We start from the raw sequence: 23,547 nt of genomic DNA on the forward strand, positions 1-23,547 counted from the left end.
TTGATGTTAAATGTATATAAATTGTAAAAAGGTAAAGCTCCAGCACTGATTCATGAGGTAGACCATTTGTTGCATTTGTCAACCAGAAAAAATCCCATTTAATCTCATTGTATTCCTGGGTGCCAGCCAATGTCTATCCATGTGAATATGTTGGTTCCCAAACTGTGAGCTGCTTTTTGTCTACAGTAGCATTTGATGCGGGCCTTTTGAAATGCTGTCCTGAAATCTAAGTATAGTGCATCCATTGCTCCCTTTATTCACGGTACGTTACCTTTCACGGTGCTCTTTTCACAAAAACTTGTTGGCATTGCCCGAAAAACCCCAAACAAATGCAGCTTACCTGGTTGATTGACAATGGTGAGCAGGTGGAAGATGATACAATTCAGTATGAAAAATAGTACAATGTTTGTGAAAGACAAGGAGGAAGGATTGATTACCTTTGCCATATTTGCCTTGGATGTCATAAGAAACTTTGTGTACAATTTTGGGTTCAAAGTCTTCAAATCCTTGGAGAAGTTTGCATGAGGTCTGGGTAAGCCATCCATATGCTCAAGAAGTTTAGAGGAAAGAAAAATGGAAGATTGGGTAGTGATTTGGAAGAATGGAGAAACATGGATTTTTCAGAAGGTTGATGATCGCTAATTTGAAGGCATGGGGGGGGGGGGAGACAATGCCTGAAGATGAAGACATGTTGTGGTGCTAGGGTACATGTTGGGTGGTCCAAGGAGGACGAAGGCCTTGTTAAAAGAATAACTTCATAGAGTGAGGATATGTGATTGCATGGCAGGCAGCAGCTGAAAAGGTGGAAGAGAAGCTTAAATGCTATTCTGGGGATAAGGTTTGTGGAGGGAGGTGATTGTAGTTGCAGGCAATTAAAAAAAATGGCTCAGTGGTGTGTAAGATTATCCGAGCCAGTGTATACAGAATAGTGAACAAGGTCAATGGATGTAAAGGTTGACATTTCCAGAGATGATAAGTTCTTCAGTGCAGTGGCTGAAGGAAGCAGTGAAAATAGCTTTAAGGGTTTTGTTTGTGGTGCACTTGAAAGGGAGATTGTAGACAATCAATGGAACATTTCCCTGGAGTGTAGGTTGGCTGGAGAGTAGGTTTAGGAAAAAAAACAAGGTGCATGAGGAACTCAATGCTTCAAGCCGCATCTGTGGAGGGAATAGACAGATGACGTTTCAGGTAGGACCCTTCTCAATCCAAATCGATCTAAAGATCACCTGTCCACTTCCTCCACAAATTCTGCTGCACCCACTAAGCACTCATTGAACTTCGTTTTTTTGATCAATATTCCAGCACCTGCAGTTTCTTGTGTCTCCATAGCTCAGTAGGAGTTACTTCTTTTAACAAAACGCATCAAAAGATGACAAAGGAGGAGCTGTGGATTGCTGTATCAAGTCATTGAGCCATGTGCACGAGTGAAAAATTCCTCTGCACATTAAGCCGTTTTATGCATTTAGTTCACCCATTTTGTGTGCTTCTGAGATGGAGACTACCCACCACAGCACTGGAAAAATGCATCAAACTTGTCTCTGCAATATCCTCCAGATCCCGTGGCAGGATAAGTCGGCATCATCTCCAAGGCCGTCACCTCTAAAACAGAGGCTCTCCGTACAGGTGACCAGCACTAATGGAGGGGCCGAGTCATTCTCACACAGAGAGTGGTGAATCTCTGGAACTCCCTGCCACAGAGGGTAGTCGAGGCCAGTTCATTGGCTATATTTAAGAGGGAGTTAGATGTGGCCCTTGTGGCTAAGGGGATCAGAGGGTATGGAGAGAAGGCAGGTACGGGATACTGAGTTGGATGATCAGCCATGATCATATTGAATGGCGGTGCAGGCTCGAAGGGCCGAATGGCCTACTGCTGCACCTAATTTCTATGTTTCTATTCTCCATCCCAAAGTTAGAATCCTGGTGCAGACACTCCACTCTGACCTCAATCACAGCAGGAGTGTTTTCTTAAACCTTCCTCAGGAATAATGTAACATCCTTACTAATTGTGAACATTTCTGCATTGGGGTTGCTTAAGTTAATGAATCAGCCAGAAGCATTTGAGAAACTCGTGTCTCTTTATTGGAGTGCACCATAGACAAGTTAAAACAGAAAGAATATTCCACCTCCCTTGCCCACCACCTTTACCTTTGGTAAAGTTTGTAGACCTTATTTTGATTGTATCAGCTATCTCAGCATCCACAGAACTGCAACAGAAACAACTCCTCAATTGCTTTCTCTTTGAATTTCTACTTTAAACGTTTATAAAATGTGCAATATGTATGTATTATTTTTGCTTTTCAATTGTGAATGCAGAAGTGATGACATTTCTTCTTTGACCATTTCTTTACTTAAAAAGCAACAAGATATTTGAGATTGAGCTGTTTTCCCGTTAAGTTGGTGTCAATTGCAATATTACAGTTGTACCTTTGTAATTTTCAACTTCAATCTATGAATTTGAAAATTTAATATCTCCTATTCAAACAGCATTAATGTAAATGAACTGGGAGAGCATTACAAAATATGAATATTCAGGCAAATTAGCTTTTTAGCAGAAAAAATGACCAGTTAACACTGGAAATACTCAGCAGGCCGGGCAGCATCCTTTCAGCACTTGAGGAACTTCAATGCAATTTTCAAGCAGTTTTGATAGTTGTCAAACATGACACCATAGAAAGTCGCTGAGCAAGGTTTTAGTTTGAGATACTGTTTAATGTTCAAATCTATCAGCAACAACAGGAAAACATTCTTGGCATAATGAAATCGGGCAGATTTAGTTTTAATTTGATTCAACAATGGTGTCTACCATGTTTTCTGATTCCTTCAGTAAAATGGTCAGTGATATTTTTAAATTTCATGTCATTGGTTCAAGATTCCTGTGATCATTGCAAATTTCTCAAAGCCGTACTTGGCTTAGTTAGATTGCTGCCATTCTCAAATGTAGAGTTACTATTTTGAGGCAAATAAGTTCATCTGTTTGATCGGTTTTTGGAACTACATTTTAAGGCTAATAAAAAGCAATGGTGATCTTCTGTGGGTTTACCTTTTTCAACTGTCAGCTTTTTTTGCCATCTTCAATTGTGTAATGTAAATCCTATTTTAAATTGTGTCGGACAATTGGGATTCATTGTGTGATCAAGGGATCCATCATTTTTCTGAATCTTCACACAAATAAAAATAAAATTTAGAGGCGTTTTTGAAAATTGTCTAGGATAAATAAAAAATATGGACAATAGCTACAATAAATATCTCCATTAATAAGATACCTGTCAAAGTTGTGCCTTGATGCCAATCATGTTCTGTTTTCTTGTGGTTTGGCTGAGTAGGCAGTATGTGTGCAGGGGTGTTAATAAATTGTAAAATAAGTGACAGGCAAAACTTCAAACATGCTATGAAAACCATTAACAAGAAGTTTTATCATAGAAACATAGAAACATAGAAATTAGGTGCAGGAGTAGGCCATTCGGCCCTTCGAGCCTGCACCGCCATTCAATATGATCATGGCTGCTCATCCAACTCAGTATCCCGTACCTGCCTTCTCTCCATACCCTCTGATCCCCTTAGCCACAAGGGCCACATCTAACTCCCTCTTAAATATAGCCAATGAACTGGCCTCGACTACCCTCTGTGGCAGAGAGTTCCAGAGATTCACCACTCTCTGTTATCAAAGGATTTGTTTTTTTGCATAATAATTTATATCAATCTGGTAATATTGGAAATACCAGTATTACTTTATATCCTTTGATCTCCCTTCTTAACTGAAAAATATTTTCACCAATGACATTTTAAGAAATACTTGTTTTGGAACATAGATTAACAGTTGCTGACTTGTACTTGATATGAGACAACATAACTAACCCACAGAAGCCAGGAGGTTCGAAGATTTCAGCAATGCTATATATTGGGAGAATTCAGCACATTCTACCAGTCTGAAAAAACACAATTCTACCATCACCCTCTGCTTCCTGCTATGCCAATTCTCTATCCAGTTGGCTAGATTTCACTGGATCCCATGCAATCTACCTTCCCAGAGTACAGTACCATGCACAACTTTATCATAGGCCTTGCTGAAGTCTATATAGGCTATGTATATGACCCTGCCCTCATCATATTAATGAGACTCTCCCACATGCAAAACTCTGTTAATTATCCCTAATAAACCCCTGTCTTTTCCAAATGCATGTATCTTATGTCCCTCAGAATCCTTTCCAGTAGCTTTCCTACCACTGCTGTTATGCCTGCTGGTCTATAGTTCCCAGGTTTTTTATTTCCAGCCCTTAAATTGAGGCAAAATCTTAGCCAATCTTTTGGCACCACACCCGTGTCTGATGCGGATTCATACAGTTCAGCCAGGGCTCCTGTTGTTTCTTCTCGAGCTTCCGATTGACTCTTTGGATAAATTTGATCAGGTCCCGGAGATTTATCTACCTTCATATGCCCTAGTTATCCCTTTTTCCTTGATATACATAGTCTTCTTGGATTGTCCTTAATATGTTTATGCCACAGCTTTCTGATGCTCCCTTCTTAGTCTCCTGATCTCTTCCTTAACTATGATCCTCATTTCATTATACACAAGGATACACTAGATCCCCATTGCCTACACTTGACCTATGCCACTTCCTTTGCCTCACTTTTTTTGCATCCTCCAGGGTACCTTACTCTTGCCCTCTCCCTCGATATATTGCTTGAGATCACTTGACTAATTCCACCCATCAAAGCCCTTGGCACTCTGGCTTGAGAAATGAATTTATATTTGTCTGTGGTTTGTGGTTTGCCTGATTTTATTTGAGGCTTCCAGCGTGTGCTGTAGCTTACCTTCAGCATTGGTGCTCAACTTTAACCTTATTCAGAAACACAGATATGGAATTGATAGATGAGGATAATATTTTATATTTATGGCATAGCTATTTATAGCACAGCTTTTAAATAGACGAACAAAGTCTGCAAGTGTTGACTTATTACAAATGAATGCCTACGTGGGCAAGGTACAGAAGATGATTCATGTACTGGGATTCCAGATATAGGAGGGGAAAAAGATTGTAATGAACCTTTTGCATGAATTCTTTTGAAATATGGCATATTTATATACATAATATTTGCCTGAATTTGATCATGGTTCCTTCACTCACTTGTTTAATTTTTTCATTGCCATAATACATAGTTCATAACAGACATGTAGACACAAAATGCTGGAGTAACTCAGCGGGACAGGCAGTATCTCTGGAGGGAAGGAATGGGTGATGTTTCAGGCCAAGTCCCTTCTTCAGTTAATAGCACAGACCCGGAGTTCAAATTCTACCTGAGTTTGATGTCAACTTCATATAACCACGCATGATATTTGATAACATTACCAATGTGGCACCCCAAAATCTTTCTGCCAATTAAGAATCACATTAGGAGTGTGCTTGAATCGTTTCCACTGTCTGAATGAATGCAGCTCCAACACTTGGATGACAGCATTCCTCCCCGTCCATTCCAGACCCCTGCTTCCCACCCGTTTTGGATAGCCTGCCATTTTAATTCAGATTCCCAGACTGACCTGTTTGTCACCGGCCTTCTCCCCTGCAGTTGATGCCAAATGCAAAGTAAAGGAAGAGCACCTCGTATTCCACCTGGTTAGTCTCCATCCCAGTGACAAGAACATTAAAATTTCGAATTTCAAGTAAACCACACCCCATATGTCCCTTTCTCTCCTCCTAACAAGGTTTGCCTCTCTTGCAAACCCTTCTTCCCACCTTAACCCCCAGATCCCTCTTACTGCATTTCTTTTCACCCCTCCTACTGGATGCCCTAACTCACTACAGCATACACCTCCCCTCCTGTTGTTCCCCTCATGCCGGTCCATTCTTCACTTTCCTTTCTTATCAGATTTCAGCAACTGTAGCCTTTGTTATGTACATCTTTCCCTCCCCCACCAGACTTTATTTGCCAATCAATCCCTCCTCACATGTATTCACCTATCATTTATCAGCTCTTGCTCCACTCCACTCTCCAACTCTTTAAACTGGCTACTTCCCCAACTCTTTCAGTCCAGCTGGGATCCTGACCCCAAATGTCAACTGTCCATTTCCCTTCACAGATGCTGCCTCACCTTTTGAGTTCCTCCAGTAGCTCTCTTTTGCTAGAATTCAAGGTAATGTAACCTTGCTTGTTTGTACCGCATCCACCATTCAATATGTTCACTCACTCTACTTCCAATGAACTACCTGCAGAATGCATCATTTACATACTGCATGCTCTTATTTAGCAGTTGCTCAAGTTTTGATCTTAACTGCAATGAACCATAAGATAGCATGCTCGTGATTTTACCACCATTTCCAAGAACTCTTCCAAGTATCAGGCTTTGGAAATTGCTGTAATAACAAAACAGCAATATAAGTCCTAGGTTTCTTGCCCAACAGAACTTTTGATGTACTTTTATCAGAAAGAGAACAATAGCTTAAGGCAGCTCCTTATACTACCTTTGAGAGCAGGTGGAGAAGGGCTATAAATGCAGGATTTGTCAGAGATATGGACATCCTGCAATTTAAAAAAAATTCTGTTATATCCCACCTACAGTGGTGGGAAGGAGAGGAAAGTAAGTATTTTAACATATCGATAGCTTGAATTTTATGCAGGGAGGTTCAAGATATCACTGTCCAAATGAGTGAAATTGGCTCAATGATTGCTGCTGTTAGGATATCACCCCAGTGTTGGATGCGTAGACCAACTTCCAGATTAAATTTCAGATGATAATGTTTTCATAGTACTGGTTCTGTAGCTATCCTAGTGTACTGACATTTTTCAACAGGTACATTCGGTTTTCAAAAATTGGCTAAGCCCAAAAGCTGCTCCACAGGAACTTAATAGACATTCATAGCACAGAACAGTTGAAAAATATATGGAAGGTCAGTATTGTCTTTTTCAAATGGAATGTTGCCCAAAGAATGGAAATAAGCATGCGTATCATTATATTTTGTTTTGAGTATAATTTCAATTAAGAAAACAATTTGCATATTTATTGAGCAAATCTGTTTCAGCTGTCATTCTAATCTGGTTGTGAGAATGATCTAAATTTGTGTCAAAAGATGAGGTGTTGTCATTATCTCCCAGTACATGTCGTCTTGCTGGATTTTACTGCAATGTCCGACTAGGCATTTATTAAAAGTAGGAAGAGACTATTGTCAGGCATTACAACTGTGAAACAAGAAAAACTCAGCTGTCCCATAATTTGTTTATCTTTGCTCAAATGTGGTAACTGTTACGTTTTCAAATGTGATGCCTTTTTTTCGATTTACTGCCTCACATTGGATAATGTAATATGACGAGTAAGAACTGTACAAATGTTAGCATCCAGTCTTCATGTTTCTCTTTAATATTAATCAAGTGTGGGTGTAGTGAGCTCTGAAGCTTTTGCAGTGATAATGATCACTGGCTTTTCTGGCTGTTCCTAAACCTGTTAATTCCTCACATTACTATCTGGCTCATCTGAAAATACAAAATGGATTTAACAGTTATTGACCCCCTTGTATTCTTAAGACATTAATGTCAGCACATTATCTGAAACTAAATCTGCGTATTTTACCTTCCCTGAGAACTTCTTTTGCAATGGCTCAGTTGATACCACACTTTGTCAAGTCATAAGGTTCAGCTTTCAATTTCTACTCCAGAGACTTAGGCACAAAGCCTCTGGCACTGCAGTGCTGTACTAAAATGTCAAACAATCAAATCCGCTGTCTTTCAGTTGAGATGTTGAGCTGAGTGGCTGTCAGCTTTCTCGGGGGCAAGTAAAAGGCAAGGCATTATTTTGAAAAAGAATGGCATGGTTCTTAACTACTGTTCTAACCTGGTCCACATTATGTCTTAAACCAATCTTTCTAAAACAGATTATCTAATTATTATCACATTACTATTTGTAGGATGCAAGTTGTTAACTCCAATAGAACGTTGAACAGTACAGCATAGGAACCAACTATTCTGCCCACGATGTGTATGCCGAACATGATGCCACGTTAAACTAATCCCATCTGCCTGCATGTGATCCATATTCCTTGCATATACGTGCACCTATTTATAGCCTTTTAAATGCCACTATTACATCTGCCTCCACCACCACCACCCCTGATAACCTGTACCAGGCATCCACCGCCCTCTATAAAACTCATCTACGTTTGCCCATATTGCAGGAGTGACTGCACTTCAAAGTACTATATTGGTAGTAAGATGATGAAGGACGTTCTGAAAGAAACATGAGAGATATATAAATACAAAGACGGATCTAGACCCGAAACGTCACCCATTCCTTCTCTCCAGAGATGCTGCCTGTCCCGCTGAGTTACTCCAGCTTTTTGTGTCTATCGTTGATTTGACCTTTGTTCAACAAGAGATTGCAATTGAGACCTGTTCAAAATCCACATTGGCAGTTGTCAGTGGATTTATGATGTGATATAATATACTCTACGATACATTATTATTAGGTAGCTGTGCCAATTTGTTCATTATTCTATCATAACTAGTTAACAGAAACAACAATGTGTAGGAATAAACATCTTTTGCTGCTCACATAAACAAAACACAGTCTCGACATGTTTATTGAAACTTGTGGGTGGCCTGGTGGCGCAGCTTGTAGAGCTGATGTCTCACAGATCAAGGTGACAGGTGATCTCTGATGCTGTCTGTGTGGAGTTTCCACTTTCTCCACGTTACTGTGTTTCTTCCAGATGCTGATATGTTTCTCCCATATCCCAAAGAGATGTAGGTTAGTTGGCCGATTTAAATTGCCCCCAGTATGTAGTTACAGTTGAGTCAACCATTGTGTGTGATGGGGTTGTGAGTTATCTTTAGTCAATCTTTAGTTATCTTTTGTCTCATAGTGCAGTCAAACTATTATTAGTCGCAACTATAAAATAATGAATGGAGTAATAGATTTGGAATTATATTTACAAATTCCCAACAAAGTGATCAAAAGTCATTTAAATCCAAATTCAATACTTTAGAATGGGCTTTAAGAAATTTCATGCCACTAATATTGCCTCTGAACATGTACCATGAAGTACTCACTAATAAAATGTCATTTGGCTCGATATGATAGTTCAAGGTGGAAAGCATTACATTTCAGTGCTTCTTTGGACTTTGAAATTCAAATATTAAAATTCCGCTAATAATGGTGTCAAGCTATAATCACGACCAATTCACTGAACTCTCTAAAAGCTCAACATACTGTTTCCAGTGCTGCTTATCAGAGCAGGTCAAAATCTATACTTGTTGAAAGAGGAAAAGAGTTAACTTTTCAACTTAAATTCTTCAACTTTCTCACTTGTTTTCTCATATATAGCAGAGCGTCAATGTTAACCCTTCGTCTCACCACAGATGCTGCTTGACCTGAATGTTATTAGCATTATCTGTTCAGATTTTCAGCACCTGTCGTTTTTGAATTTCAAAATTTCCATATTTCTTTTGCTTTTGATTCTAAGTCTATATTCTGAAAAATGTACTATATTTAATATGGTTGCTCGTGTCAGATTTTAAAAAAATCTTTAAAGGATTTTAAACCATTGTTTCAACCCAACTTAAACTAGATTCACTGAACACCAATTCAAATGCCAAATGGAATGTGGTACCATTGAAAGCATTTTCCCTTGTGGGTTTCTCCACCCAATAACCATATGAATTTGCATGATCCACACTATTCACTTCATAGCCTGACTAAGAAAGATATCAGTCTACTGAAGGTGTCAGCATGCCTTTGGAGTAAAAAAAGCATTTCCTTACCAACAGCATTTAAAATTGAAGTGCCGGTGAATGTTATGAAACACACCTTCACGTTAAGGTGTGCAGTGCATTTTAGAGATGATTACAGAACAGTAGAGCAAAGTTGTTGGAACAAAGCAGGAAAACTTTTCATATACTTCTGGTAAATAGAAATACTAAGGGAAGCCAGCGAGCATTGACAAACGACAAGCTGCTATTTGCTTTATTGTTCAGTTATTGTAACCAACTTACTGATTGGATCCAAGTGTGGAGTTGTGCATTTGCACAAGGTCATGTCGCATTTCAACTGGTTTTTATTTTTTTTAAAAAGGACAATCTCCAAGCTGATTTAAATGTAAACTCATTCATGAGCTGACATTGTACATTCTGGATCGAGAAGAAGGGATGACTGATGCAGGAGATGTATTTAATGCAAAACAGCTCCAGCTATTTTCAGTACCCTATCCTTTGGTATCTTATCCTTCTGTTGGAACATGTTTTTCTACAAAGAGACGTCCGATTTATTTTGTCTCAACAAATGCTTATCTTAGAAATGTTTAAATCACTCCACGGTTAATATCTTGATCTAGTATAAAATATTTTTACTGCCTAAAGGCACGCTCCTTATAATTCATTTGTTTCAGTAAAACTGTGATACTGTTTTTTATCTCAATGTTCTGATGCTTTCTTGGACATCTAGTTCAGTTAATCTCCTCGTAAGGAATATCTTGAATGTGGATTGTTAGAAGAAGTAAACATCATCTTCAGAATACTAAAAGTGTAATTCAAGCTGATGATTTTCAACCTATTATGGGAAATCAGTGCAAATCATAGAACAACATTTTTGAAAAGTGCAGTAATATTTCATAATTCCTATTGGAAAATGTTGATTATTCCAAAGCTATGAACTGATTATGCAACCAATTTTGAACAGCTACTTTATCTGCTGAATGTTCTTTTCAAAGTATTCTGTATGGTTAGAAATAAATCTAATCGGTATTTGTACTGAAGGAGGAGAGAAATTTTAAGTTCTCTTGAATGTGGAAAATCATTGGCTGTTACAATGAATGCATGTACATCATGACCTTCCTTCTGATCGATAAGTTCTATTGGCTTTCTCTCTTTTCTGCTACTTTGATTGCTTCATTGTTGAAGGGAGGATTCAGACCTATTCAGGTAATATCAACTAATTAGTAACTCTCAATCTGCTTTGCTAAATGCTGAAAATTGGAAAAAGGGGTTTAAAGCAGCATTATTAGAATTGTTTTCATGTTTTATAAATATTTCAACCACCCAGCTTACAGATCAGTTTGAATTCAAAGTTTTCTTACGTATTTAAAATGGAAGTCTTTGACTTCACAGATCTACAAGCGTTGGAATATTGAAAGTTGCTTTTTATTAACTTGATGTGCTTAAAAATGTCCAGAGAAATTCATGAAAATAAAGTGAAAAGTCAAATGATGAACTATATAACCATATAACAATTACAGCACGGAAACGGGCCATCTCGGCCCTTCTAGTCCATGCCGAACACTTACTCTCACCTGGTCCCATCTACCTGCACTCAGACCATAACCCTCCATTCCTTTCCCGTCCATATACCTATCCAATTTATTTTTAAATGATAAAATCGAACCTGCCTCCACCACTTCCACTGGATGCTCATTCCACTGTCTGAGTAAAGAAGTTCCCCCTCATGTTACCCCTAAACTTTTGTCCCTTAATTCTCAAATCATGTGATCTTGTTTGAATCTTCCCTACTCTCCATGGAAAAAGCTTATCCACGTCAACTCTGTCTATCCCTCTCATAATTTTAAAGACCTCTATCAAGTCCCCCCTTAACCTTCTGCGCTCCAAAGAATAAAGACCTAACTTGTTCAACCTTTCTCTGTAACTTAGGCGCTGAAACCAAGGCAACATCCTAGTAAATCTCCTCTGTACTCTCTCTATAAACTACTTCGAATTATTGAGCAATTAATTAAATTGCAATGATTGTCCCCTAGTTCGTTTATCTAGAGATCCTTCTAGAGGTCATGATGCACGTAGGCTAATGTCCCTCTAATGTAACTGAGAAGATGTGTGCTTCTGTAGAACATGGCAGTTGAAAGACTGGAGTTCACTAGTGGTGAGCTTCTGCTACCAGATTACTGCTGTCCTTGAGATGGAGACCTATTACTGGGGAAAGTGGCCAGCCCAAGTGCAGTGCCCCCCGGCATATATTCATCAGTTGAGTTCTTATTTTTTTTAAATTGGAGCATAGTCTTTGAATGAATCATTTTCTGTAATTTTTTAAGGCGATTTAAAAGGATGGTGTGTATGCAATGCTTTTTATGAATTATTAGTAAGTGTATTAATTTTTTACATTTTTTGTTCCTGCAGTTTTTTCAAAGACCGCCAATGCAACCTACTAGACCTAACATACAGAATAATAATCCTTCCATGCGTCCAGGGACACAGACTGCAACAGCTGCAGTCTATCCGCCCAGCCAAGGGCCTATAATAATGATGAATCCACCTGTGCCATATCCCCAAGCCCCTCAGGCTCCATATTACATTGCAAATCCGGTAAGAGAAGTAACTACTACTTTAAATATTAATCATTTGAACTAGTAGTATTATTTTTCTTTATAAATAAACCTATATACATTTGTAGTGTGAGGGTGACAAGTACTTGTAATCAGTTGTGTCTCTGCACACCTGGGGATATTATATTTTACAATCTGCTCAGAAATCAGTTATTTTACTTTTTTTAAACATTTCAAAACTTTGGATAATTCAAATTTGAATTTAGATGAGACTTTATCAATGAGCTAACGTTCATAAATGGAAGTGTATCAATGTTGGTTTCATGTAATTCCATATGTTTAGTTTATTGTATCATGTAAACCCAGTTCAAAATGTGATATGTGAGGATGTTGAGTGAAAGACTTGCCATTTCTGCTGGAAATTTCCTATTTATGGAATTAGAATAGCTTGTTACTCAAACAATCTGCCTTGGATGAGACATCATTGGCCTAACTACACCACTATAGTATTTAAATCAATGAACAAATTAGGATGATTAAAGATAGGAGTCTGAAGAAGGGTTTCGGCCCGAAACGTTGCCTATTTCCTTCGCTCCATAGATGCTGCCGCACCCGCTGAGTTTCTCCAGCACTTTTGTCTACCTTAGGATGATTAAAGATGTGCTAAGTAGAGGTGATAGTGATTTAATCACTATCTAATCAAGTGGTTGAATGTGGGCAAAATTGTGAAGCTTTTCCTGCCAAATGGTATGACTGATTGGTAAAGATGCCAGAGGGGTTAATAATGATTAGTACAGGCCTTGTGTGAACACAGCAAGCTCTTAATCCAAGCTATTGATTACAACTCCAAATGCTCTTCATTGGTCACAGTGGAATGGATACCCAACCAAACAAAATAATAGTATAATCTGCCCTATTGAACCTATTTCTGTGCTCTTCAGTTCTCTCCTTCAGCATGGTGCAGATGACATGATCATGCTATGCAAGGGTTTATTTTGTTTCCTGTCCCACAGCCAGTCCTTCAAGTCACATTGCATCTTATACATTTCTTCAGATTTTTTTTAAATCATTATTTTTCCACTGATTTAACTTAATTCCCTTTACTCCCTTATTTGTGGCTTCCATCCACCATAATGGTTCTCAACTACTTAAGTTTCCTACACTTTTGTTGTTACACCCTCTCCTCCAACAGAACACCCCTTGCCTGTCATCCCTCCATGTTCAACAGATCATCCTCTTTAATTACTTCCAAATTCATTATGATGCCACACCAGACACCATTTCATCTTCCATTAGTGCACAAGAAATAGAAGCAGGATTACGTCATGTTGTCCCTCATGCCGGCACTGTCATTCAGCAATGTCAAAATCAGTTTCTTGTTCAGTACCACTTTCCTGCCCTAACTGCATATCCCTTAATTTGCTTGAACTCTGCCCTGAGTATATTCAGTGAATTATGCCACCTTCACTATCCTGTCTACATATGTCACCACTTGCAGGAAACTATGTACTTGTATGTCTGGATGTCTCTGTTCTACAACACTCCCCAGGGCCCTGTCATATACTGTCTTAAGCCCTGCAGTGGTTTAACTAGCCAAAATGCATCACTTTGCACCTGTCTGAGTTAAATTCCATCTGCCATTCCTTTGCCCACTTTCCCAATTGAACTAGGCCTTGCTGTAACCTGAGACACCTTCTCCACTGTCTGCCTCATCACTAATTTTTGTGTCATCCCCAAATATACTAAATATGTCACCAACATTCTCATTCAAATTGTTAATATATGGCAAACAACGGGAAACCCAGCACTGATCCAAATGTCACACAGCTGATCACAGACCTCACAACATGGAAATAACTCCCCACTTCTGTACTGTGACTCCTTCCACCAAGACAATTTTTTTTTAATCCAGTTCGTTAGCTCATCCTGCATCCCATGTGATTTCACCTTCTGGACTAGTCGGCCATGTGGGACCTTGTGAAATCCCACATGTATACATGAGAGTATATTGATTGGTTGCATCATGGCCTGGTCCGCAAACGGCTTGGAGCGAAGCGCAGATAACTAAAAATCATGGACATCACCCGATCCATCATGGGTACTGACCGCCGCAATATCAAAAGGATCAATAGGAGTCATTGCCTCAGAAAGGAAATCAGCATAATTAAGGACCTTGGCCACCCTCTCATTTCACTCCTGCCCTCAGAAAAACAGTATAGGTGTCTGAAAACTGTGACCTCCAGGTTCAAGAACAGGATCTTCCCAACAGCTGTCAGGATCTCGAACACTACAAACACCAACTAAACTATGAACTACGAACTGTCTTGTTTGCACTAAGGACTTCGGCCAATTTTGCACTAATAGTGAGGCTTTTCATTTATTGAATTTGTTTACATTACCTATGAGTACTGTGTTTACAGACCTATTGTGCATCTGCAAATAAGAATTTCATTGTTCTGTTTTCAGTGCATATGACAATTAAACACCCTTGACTTGACTTGTCTACTGCCATGCATTTGTCAATTCTCTTGATCAGGTCTTCACAAAAACTCAATTAAATTCATGAAATACTGTTTTCCATGCACTAAGACAAGCCGCCTATGCTGTCTGAAGAAGGATCTCGACCCAAAACATCACCAATCCATGTTCTGCAGAGATGCACCCTGATCTGTTTAGTTATCCAGCACTTTGAGTCATTTTTGACTATCCCTAATCATTCCGTGGCTTTCGAAATGCAAATATATCCTGTCTCTCAAAATCCCCGATAATAACTTGCCTGTCATTGATAGGGTCAGTAGTTAGCCTATAGTTCCTTGGCTTGTCCTTGCAGTGATTTTTAAATCTCTTCCTGTAAGGTGGAAAGAGAAGAGATAAAAAGACAGGCTTTCATTTTCTGTGGTTGCATGTGAAGATGCTGTAATAAGAGGAGTGAATGTTGAGGAGATTGTGTGTACCGTGGAAGGCAGTTCCCTGTAGTCCTTTCGGTCCCTTCAGCATTCTGAAGGAACCAGGCTCTTCAGGAATCCTTGGTTCAATCTTGTATCTCCAAATTAGTTCTCCTTAAAGCATCTTCCATTTTACCTTGACCTAACATCCAAGGTCCCAACCAGGTGAAGCTACAGTTCAGAACATAGCCACAAATTGGTGGAGTAACTCAGTGGAACAGGCAGCAAAGAAGGAATGGGTGAAGTTTCGGGTAGAGACCATTCTTCCGTTCAGTTGCATTTCTCCCAATTTAACGTGCCGCAGTTGGTGCTCACAGTGTGGTTTCCTCTGCATTGGAGAAGTCAAATGTGGGTTGGGTGAACTTTTTGCAAAACATCCTGCTTTTCATATGCAAGAGTAACCCTGACATTCCAGTTACATGTCATTTCAATTCACTATTGCACTCACTGACTTTGGCTCTACACAGATCCAAGAATGCTCAATGTAAGCTTAAGGAATAGCATCTCATCTTTGAGCCAAACATGTTACTGCCCTTAGGACTCGATATTGAATTCAGATAATGAGCCTATCCCATTCCTTTCGGGTTGATCAGCTGTGATTAACCAAACTTCTCATCCCCACTGTTGGTGCCACCTCCACTTGTTTCATTCAATAAATCTCACGAATGTTTGCCTGTTCTCACTGCCCCACCCCATGCTACTTTAAAATTTGTTTAATTTCTAAGATTTTGTAGTTTTGTTGAAAAGTCATTCACCTGAAACATTTTCTCTCTACAAATGCTATCTGATCTGAGTGTTTCCAGCATCTGTATTTTGCTCTGTTGAATCTGGGATAAGACTGCAATCCAAAAGTTATATAATGTCACTTTATTGTGATAATTATTTTCAACAAAATCAATTGGTTTTTTTTAGAACTAATGTGTTTGAAGTGTTGTTCGTAAGAAATGACATGCGCTGAAACTAATTTTGGTTTGTGCTTTTATAATAGTTCCGCCCCAGTGCGACTCCGTATATGGGGCCACCACAGCAGTATCCTGTTCAGCCGCCTCCTGGTCCATTCTATTCTGGACCAGGTCCTGGTGATTTCACTACTTATGGTAAGTAGTAAGCCACTAACAAAATTTGAGGATTAAAAAAAAAAAAAAGAATAGATTGAATGGCATTTATTCTGAGCTCATGAAATTGATTGCACTTAATCGTCTTTTGGTTTCTCAGTTCATCTTAGCTGTTTTAGAAGTTTGCTGTGAGCCAAGTTGGTTGTTGTTGATAATAGATACAATAGTCAACATTGGAAATAAGAAAACCTCGAGCAATACTTTCTAATGGTAAAATCGATGTACTTACTGCTTGCCTATTTATTTATCGTCTGAAATTAGATATTTATGTGAGTATAATTGGATATTGGTGGAGAGACTTTGTTTCCGACCATTCCAAGTTGTGCTTATATGATGGGCTTCCATCCACATTTTTTTTTCATGCTCTCTTAAAAGGACCTTGAGGGTCAACCATGTAACTCCAATCCTGCAATGCATGTCCAGCAACAGCAGTATTCACGGGCCATTTTCCTTGTATTAGTCCACAAATTACCAGATGTATTGATTTCAGTTTCATGATGTTTTTAGGATGGAATTTGAGTTAACCTAGAGTGCTCATTTAGATAACCAGTGGCAAATGTTTTGTTATATATCTGTGGTGAAGTACTTGTGCTTGCATGCCTGGCATCAATATTCCTAATAAGAGCAACTAAACCATTGCACAAGCAGCATATTGGTGTATCATCAAATCATTTTGGTTCAAGTGCAGTAGTACAGCATTTTACTGATGGTGTACGTCTTTTAGATTATTCTTGCCAACTAAACATAGCTTTTGGAACTAGAGTGCAAGTTCAATTAAAATTTAGTATACAGTTTATGGTATCCTGCAGATTTTTATCTGTGGCACACTTAATAGCAAAAATGCTGATGTAAAGGTATGTAATCAACAAACTAGATTTGAAATTGCATATTGCCCAGCCATCTGAGATGATTTATTTAGTTTATCTAAATGTTTAAAGAATACGGTGCCACATATTATGGTTCAGTAAGTGTAATGATCCACTTGTATAATTGCTGTAAAATTCTGGTTGCCCCAAATCAAAATGTACATTGTAATGCATTGCAAGGCAAATGTATGAGTCTTTGCTGTAATTGACAAGTAAATTGTTGATTGATATTTAATTTTCAGTAAATAATTGAGACAAATCTGGTAAGCCAAAAGTTCATTGTGTTAACATTTTAGAAAGTTATGAATACCTGTGAATGGTGTCTAGGAACACGTCATTTAGAATTCCTAGAAATATGTAATTATATATATGGTGAAAATATTTATCCTAATTGTGTTCACATTGGTCAAAAAAATCAAGCTATTCGATTCTTTCTCCCCCCCCCCCCCCACCTCCCACATGTCTGAAGAAGGGTCTCGACCCGAAACGTTGCCTATTCCTTTGCTCCATAGATGCTGCCTCACCCGCTGAGTTTTTCCAGCAATTTTGTCTACCTTTAAGCTATGCGATTAAATTACTTCGTTATCAGCTCATCAAGGTTCCTCCATTACTACGTTTTGTCTCCGCCTGCACTATTTCTGTCGGTGACTTCCACTTCTCTGCAACTGATTTACTCTTTGTGTCTATTTCCAGTCCACATTTACTAAACGATGTCACCCTGATAAGATTGACTTTACCTTAATTTATAGCTTTCACTCCTAGTTATGTCTATCCTTCATTGTAAATTCAAAATGATGATTGGTGCTCTTATAATTCTCCCGCTCTGCCAGCCTTCCTGTTGCCCCAAGCTCATTAATTAAAGTTGTCCAGTCCCCACCTCTCCTTGGATTTGCTGAGTATGATTTTATAAAAATGTTGTTATTATTTGTCCATTTCTCAGAAACCTTCCTGTTCGGTTCAATCCTGTTTGGAGCCTTGGGTACGATCTAAGCAATGCGATTACAACTTCTTTATTTTTCAGATTAACTTTGACTTTTCTAGTATATGATCTTTCCTCACATCTGTAGTAATTTCTAAAATGAATATTGCTATACATCCTCTCTTTCTTCTCCAGCCATGTGACCCAGGAATCTTGAGCTACTTTTTCTCCCCATCTTAAGCCATGTTTTGGCAAAAGTCATATGATCATACTCTCAGACGTTTCTGTGCCTTCTGTTCACTTTTTCCGAGATTCCTTGAATTATATAATTACACACTGCCAAATTACAAGTAGACCCGTTATTTTAAGCAATCGCGGTATTTCAAATGAAGATTTATTTTCATCAAGATATTTTTGCAGTCTAATATTGTTGAATCTCCTTGCGTGCGCTACTGCCTGGTAGCCCAATCTGTGATTTCAAAATTGGTTGTGGCTTAATTATGTCAAAGTATTGTGATGGTCTGGTGAGAATAATTTCAAAAAACTCTGGAGGTGCCTAGTAGCTTGGAGAGCAGTAATACCAGAAAAATTTAGGCGACAAATGAAAGATTTGAACTGATTCTCATCTGAAATCAAAATCCAGGTTTGTGTTCAACTAATTTACTTTGTTTAATTAAGAGGTAAATGCAACATGTAGTTCATTCTCTGTTAATGTCTATGTAAATTTCAGCTGAAATGTAGAATGGAAAATGCCTTACTATTAATCAGTTCTCATAAAGTTTTAATGTAGCTTTAGTTTCTCTCTTCCCTTCCCCCCCCCCCCCCCCCAAAAAAAACCCCCCATAAGATGTGGTACTTGAAGCTAATTTAAGGTGTATCCTAGCCGGTTCCAATTTTCATTGGTATTCAGAGGGAGACGCAACTTGCCCGTCATAGCAGGTAAAGTCTCTGTCTCCCTTGGCTCACTGGTGGTTCACGTATTGTGATGTCAGGAATTAAAAATAAATTCTCAATCGAAATCCTAAATTAGTCATTGATGCAACTAACCTTATTGAATTCTGCATATGCTCAATCAGTTGGGCAGTTACCTTTCCTTTGGTTACAATTCATCTGCACACACAAATACGAGCATGCTCACATTGCAAGAGAGGGATTTTTAAATAATCAAAAGGCCATAACAGAAAACTAATATTGATGCCTCTTGATGAATGTTAAAATTTAAATAAACTGCTGAGTGTGTGCAGGTGAGGTGGTAAAGAAAATGTAGTTGGAAATTTATATACTCTATAAGACTTTCTGTCTCGTCCATTTTATCAGGATTATCTTATTCACGGTAATTATACAGATTTCATTGGGTATGTTTGCTTATTTAAGCCAAAGGTAAACGGGCAATCTGGTCTTGTTTTGTGCAACTGGTTAAACTATTTTGGTTAATAAAATCTCCATACCAGTTAGACTTTTGGTTCTTTTGAGAGCGTTTAATTTTTTTAATTCCCTGTTAAGCAGATTTCTACTGGAGATTTGGATCTTTCTTTCATTGTCTTGTATTTGCTACATTAGGAACATTAAGGGGCAATTGAAGACCAAGCTGCAGCTCATGAAGACCAGAAAAATGCAGTACTTTACTGCTGTTATTTGTGCTTCCAGTGTTTTGGGTGAAAATAGCAGGTCTACATCCAACTGTGCCATAATTTCCACTGTTCACTTTTTGCATATGATTCCAATCTGTAGCATGTTGGGGAGATGGTTGTTGTCCATGTGCGATGAAATATATTCAGCCAGTGAACTTGCACTTAGGTGTTTGACAGCAATTCCTCCAGTGAAGTGAACGCAGTGGATATAGAGGCCCACCAGTAAAGTTTACCATAAGTTTGACAAGTTCCTGTCAAGTGGCATAGGTGCAAACAATAATAAAATCCTGTGATTTTTTTTTATCCGCATGTTATCATTAATCCCTAGGAAAGAGTACATTTTATCTCAAACTCACTTGATGACAATGTCTGCCTGCATTTCACATCAAGAATAATCTTGATGTTTAAAAATTATTCCAAGAATGTGAATGACATTAATGTCTAAAATTTTAAATAGTCTTATTTGGTCTTATGCAAAGCAATGCAATGTCTATTAGGATCATTACAAACCCAATTATGGCAAGATCTTCTTTTAATGGGTTTATATAATATTATTCATTTTAAAATCAAACTGGCTGTTTGATTTATTTGTTTGCTACCCATTTTTTACTGTTTTTGTTAACCATCCATTCCCTGGATTCTATATTTCTGGAATGGATCCCAGAACAATGCTATTACTATGTGAAAAATCTATCGAAAGAAAGCAGGAAAATAATTCTGACCATTGGATACATTTTCAAAAACGTAACACCTTTTTAAGAGATTGACTATTTTCACCCGATAGTTGCTAGAATTGTCACTTCACTCCTGCCACATTTCCAAGGCCTGGCACTGAAATGGGATCTTTCTATGCTTAGCCTTGGATGAGCAGTGAGCAACAGTGAATATTGGGATCTGAGGCTAAACAAATTTATGTTCTGTTTCATGTCTAGCCCCAGAAACAAGGCGCAGAGGGTGGCCCCAATCAGGAGTTCAGCCACTGTGTGGTGAGTTTTTTTTAAATAGAAAAAGTTTTTTTTTAAAAACTATATCTAGGCATGTATACCTTAAGATTCACGAGGGAAAGCATTACAGGCTTTTTAATATATATATATATAAATATATATTAAAAAGTTACTTTTAATAAATTATATATATAATTAACAGTTACAGTATTTTTTTATTTTCTAATTTCAATAGTAATACACAGGCAGGTGACCTGTTTCGTGCTTCTGCCAACAGTCTTTATTGCCTGCAGGAAGTGAGAAAGGATGGGCTCTGGTAAGGTGGCCAGCCATGTCTTGGCCCAAACTTGCCATATCCTAACTGGATAGAAAGGTGGAGTTTAAGTCCCAGTACATAAGATTCTCAGGGCATGTCACTGTACACCAGTTAAAAAAAATAAATGCTTCAATCATGTAGCAAAGTAGTCAGATAGTCAGCTATAGATATTTAGCTGATCATTTAAGTAATTGTTGTGATTTTTTAAATAGGAATGTGCATGTTTAGATCAATATTTGTTCAGTTTTAGTTTATTTTCTCTTGGGTACTGATGTATGAAAAAGCAATAAAATGAGCAAGTTGGGGTTTGCAAGATTTAAATAATTTCCAGGTATTTTAGTTTCTTTGGTAGATTCCTACATAAGAACATTTACGTAGATTTTATATTTTCAAGAATAAAGGAAGATGTGCAGAAATAAAATGTATCTGCAGGTGTGGATCTAAAAATGTTTTTTTCCATCCTTTCAACAAATAATCACATGGATAACTCATGGGTACCAAATAATGCTTTCTCCTTCCTGCTTCATGCTTTCTCCTTCCTGCTTCAGGTGTTTTGTCAACATTCCTTTACTCCATTTTGATTTATTTTCGTATTCCCATCATTAATTACTTTCCTGTTATCTGTCTTGGGTCTCAGACTAATCAATGGCAAATTTCTTGCTGTGCAGAGGGGGACTAGTTCAATGCTGAAGTTATAGGCAAGCCGTTCGGCTCATTTTATTCTTGGTCATCTTTGTAGTGACTTGATACAGCTGAGGCGCTTCTTGCTTAGCCACTCGGGATAGCAGTTAAGATTCAACCACTTTTGTGAGACTAAAAGTACTTATGGTTAGATACATAGGGACAGCATATTTCCCTCTCTGATGCAAATGGGTTACCAAATTTGATTTTCACACAATCATATAGGTTGAAATCACTCTTACTGATGCTACCTTTTTTTCATGCAATATATTTGGAAGCTGAATTTAAATTGTTTGCCATGCCACAATTGGAATTTAACCTGCAATCTGTGGGTGACTATCCTGTAACGTATTATCCTATAACTATTACATTTTACATAGGAATATGGCTTAAATTCTGTTCTGAAATATATCTCCAACGTGCACTCATTTGTGAGAGAAGCTGTCATGGAAATGTAATGTAGTTGGCTGTTTTCATGGAATAAACCAATCTGTAAGAGAGAGGTCTCTGAACTTTAATTAGTTAAAATTAGACTTTTCTAATATTGTGATTTAATTATTTGACTTCAACATGTCACGCAGTTCAGACGCACAAATACTTACATTGTAGTTAGAGAGCTGAATACTGTTTATAATTTTTCAAGAATGATAATTGCTGAGGTAGGAATCATGCAACATAATTATTCTCCCGCTTCCCTTCCCAGTACTTATCAGCAAATTATCAACAAAAACTATGATGTGGCATTATTTTGTTCTTGCAGAACTTAGGAATCACATAGTTGTTGATCCATTAATGTTACCTGTTGGATGTCATGAGTAATTTCAGTTGATCTAATTTGACCATGAATAAAAATCAGCTGATGTTCAAATAAGATCATTAAACAACCACATCTAATTAGCTTGAACAGTTCATGCTAGAGGTATTATGATTGTGATTATTGAGATATTGGCATCTAAATATAGAAAATATTATAATTTACAGCAGTTTGGTGATAGTCCTACAACTGATTATAGTTCAGGTCCTTTTCATTGAAAATTAAGCATTGAAACAATTATCTTTCAGTAGGGAGGACAATAGGGAAATTGCTGATTTTTTACGATACTGTTTGACAATATTACTGTGCTGAATCAGTCATCTTAGTTTGAAATGGCTGTCTTGAGAAAAAATGCTAACTGATTTGAAAACTGTAGATGGAATCTCATTTTCCCCATATGCTGCTATCTAAATTTGTGTTTTAATAAATCCACAAGTGCTGTCATCTCTTTTGTCCCAAAGTAGCTATTTCTGATAAAGGACGAAACTGTTGGTAGCCCTTAATTTAAGCCCTTCATTTTTCCTCGACCGCAGAACCAGCCAATTTCCATCTAGTAACACTCTCCTCCACCCAGCAGAGCTGGTCCTTACCCATTATCAACTTCTCCTTTGACTCCTCACATTTCCTCCAAATCCAAGGCGTAGCTATGGGCCCAGCTGGGCCTGCCTCTTTGTTGGGTACGTCGAACAATCACTGTTCCAGGCGTACACTGGCCCTATTCCCGAACTCTTAACTACGCAACATTGACGACTGCATCCATGCAAAACTCACTGACTTTATCAACTTCACGACTATTTTCCATCCTGCACTCAAATTCACTTGGACCGTCTCCGACATCTCCCTACCGTTTTTAGACTCACCGTCTCCATCTCAGGAGACAGACTATTGACTGACATCTATTACAAACTCACTAACTCCCATAGCTATCTAGACTACACTTCTTCCCACCCTGCTTCTTGTGAAGACTATCCCCTGCTCCCAATTGCTCCATCTACACCGCAACTGCGCTCAGGATGAGATTTTCCATACCAGGTCATCGGAGATGTCCTCGTTCTTTAGGAAATG

The 23,547-nt window shown here is 38.2% G+C and overlaps 1 protein-coding gene across 23 annotated transcripts in view; it reads left to right on the forward strand.

Annotated features, from left to right (window-relative positions):
- Positions 1 to 23,547, forward strand: part of eif4g3 (eukaryotic translation initiation factor 4 gamma 3) — a 201,987-nt gene that overhangs the window by 76,829 nt on the left and 101,611 nt on the right. For 16 of the 23 annotated variants that reach the window (XM_033048034.1, XM_033048037.1, XM_033048035.1 and 13 more), the window contains 4 exons: positions 10,882 to 10,902; positions 12,106 to 12,291; positions 16,185 to 16,293; positions 20,660 to 20,713. In XM_033048034.1, coding sequence (XP_032903925.1) covers positions 10,882 to 10,902; positions 12,106 to 12,291; positions 16,185 to 16,293; positions 20,660 to 20,713 — 370 coding nt within the window. The remainder of the gene's footprint in view (positions 1 to 10,881; positions 10,903 to 12,105; positions 12,292 to 16,184; positions 16,294 to 20,659; positions 20,714 to 23,547) is intronic. The other 7 variants (XM_033048038.1, XM_033048042.1, XM_033048049.1 and 4 more) reach the window with 2 other exon arrangements.

This window comes from Amblyraja radiata, chromosome 31, assembly GCF_010909765.2.
Source record: "Amblyraja radiata isolate CabotCenter1 chromosome 31, sAmbRad1.1.pri, whole genome shotgun sequence".
NCBI classification, from domain to species: domain Eukaryota; kingdom Metazoa; phylum Chordata; class Chondrichthyes; order Rajiformes; family Rajidae; genus Amblyraja; species Amblyraja radiata.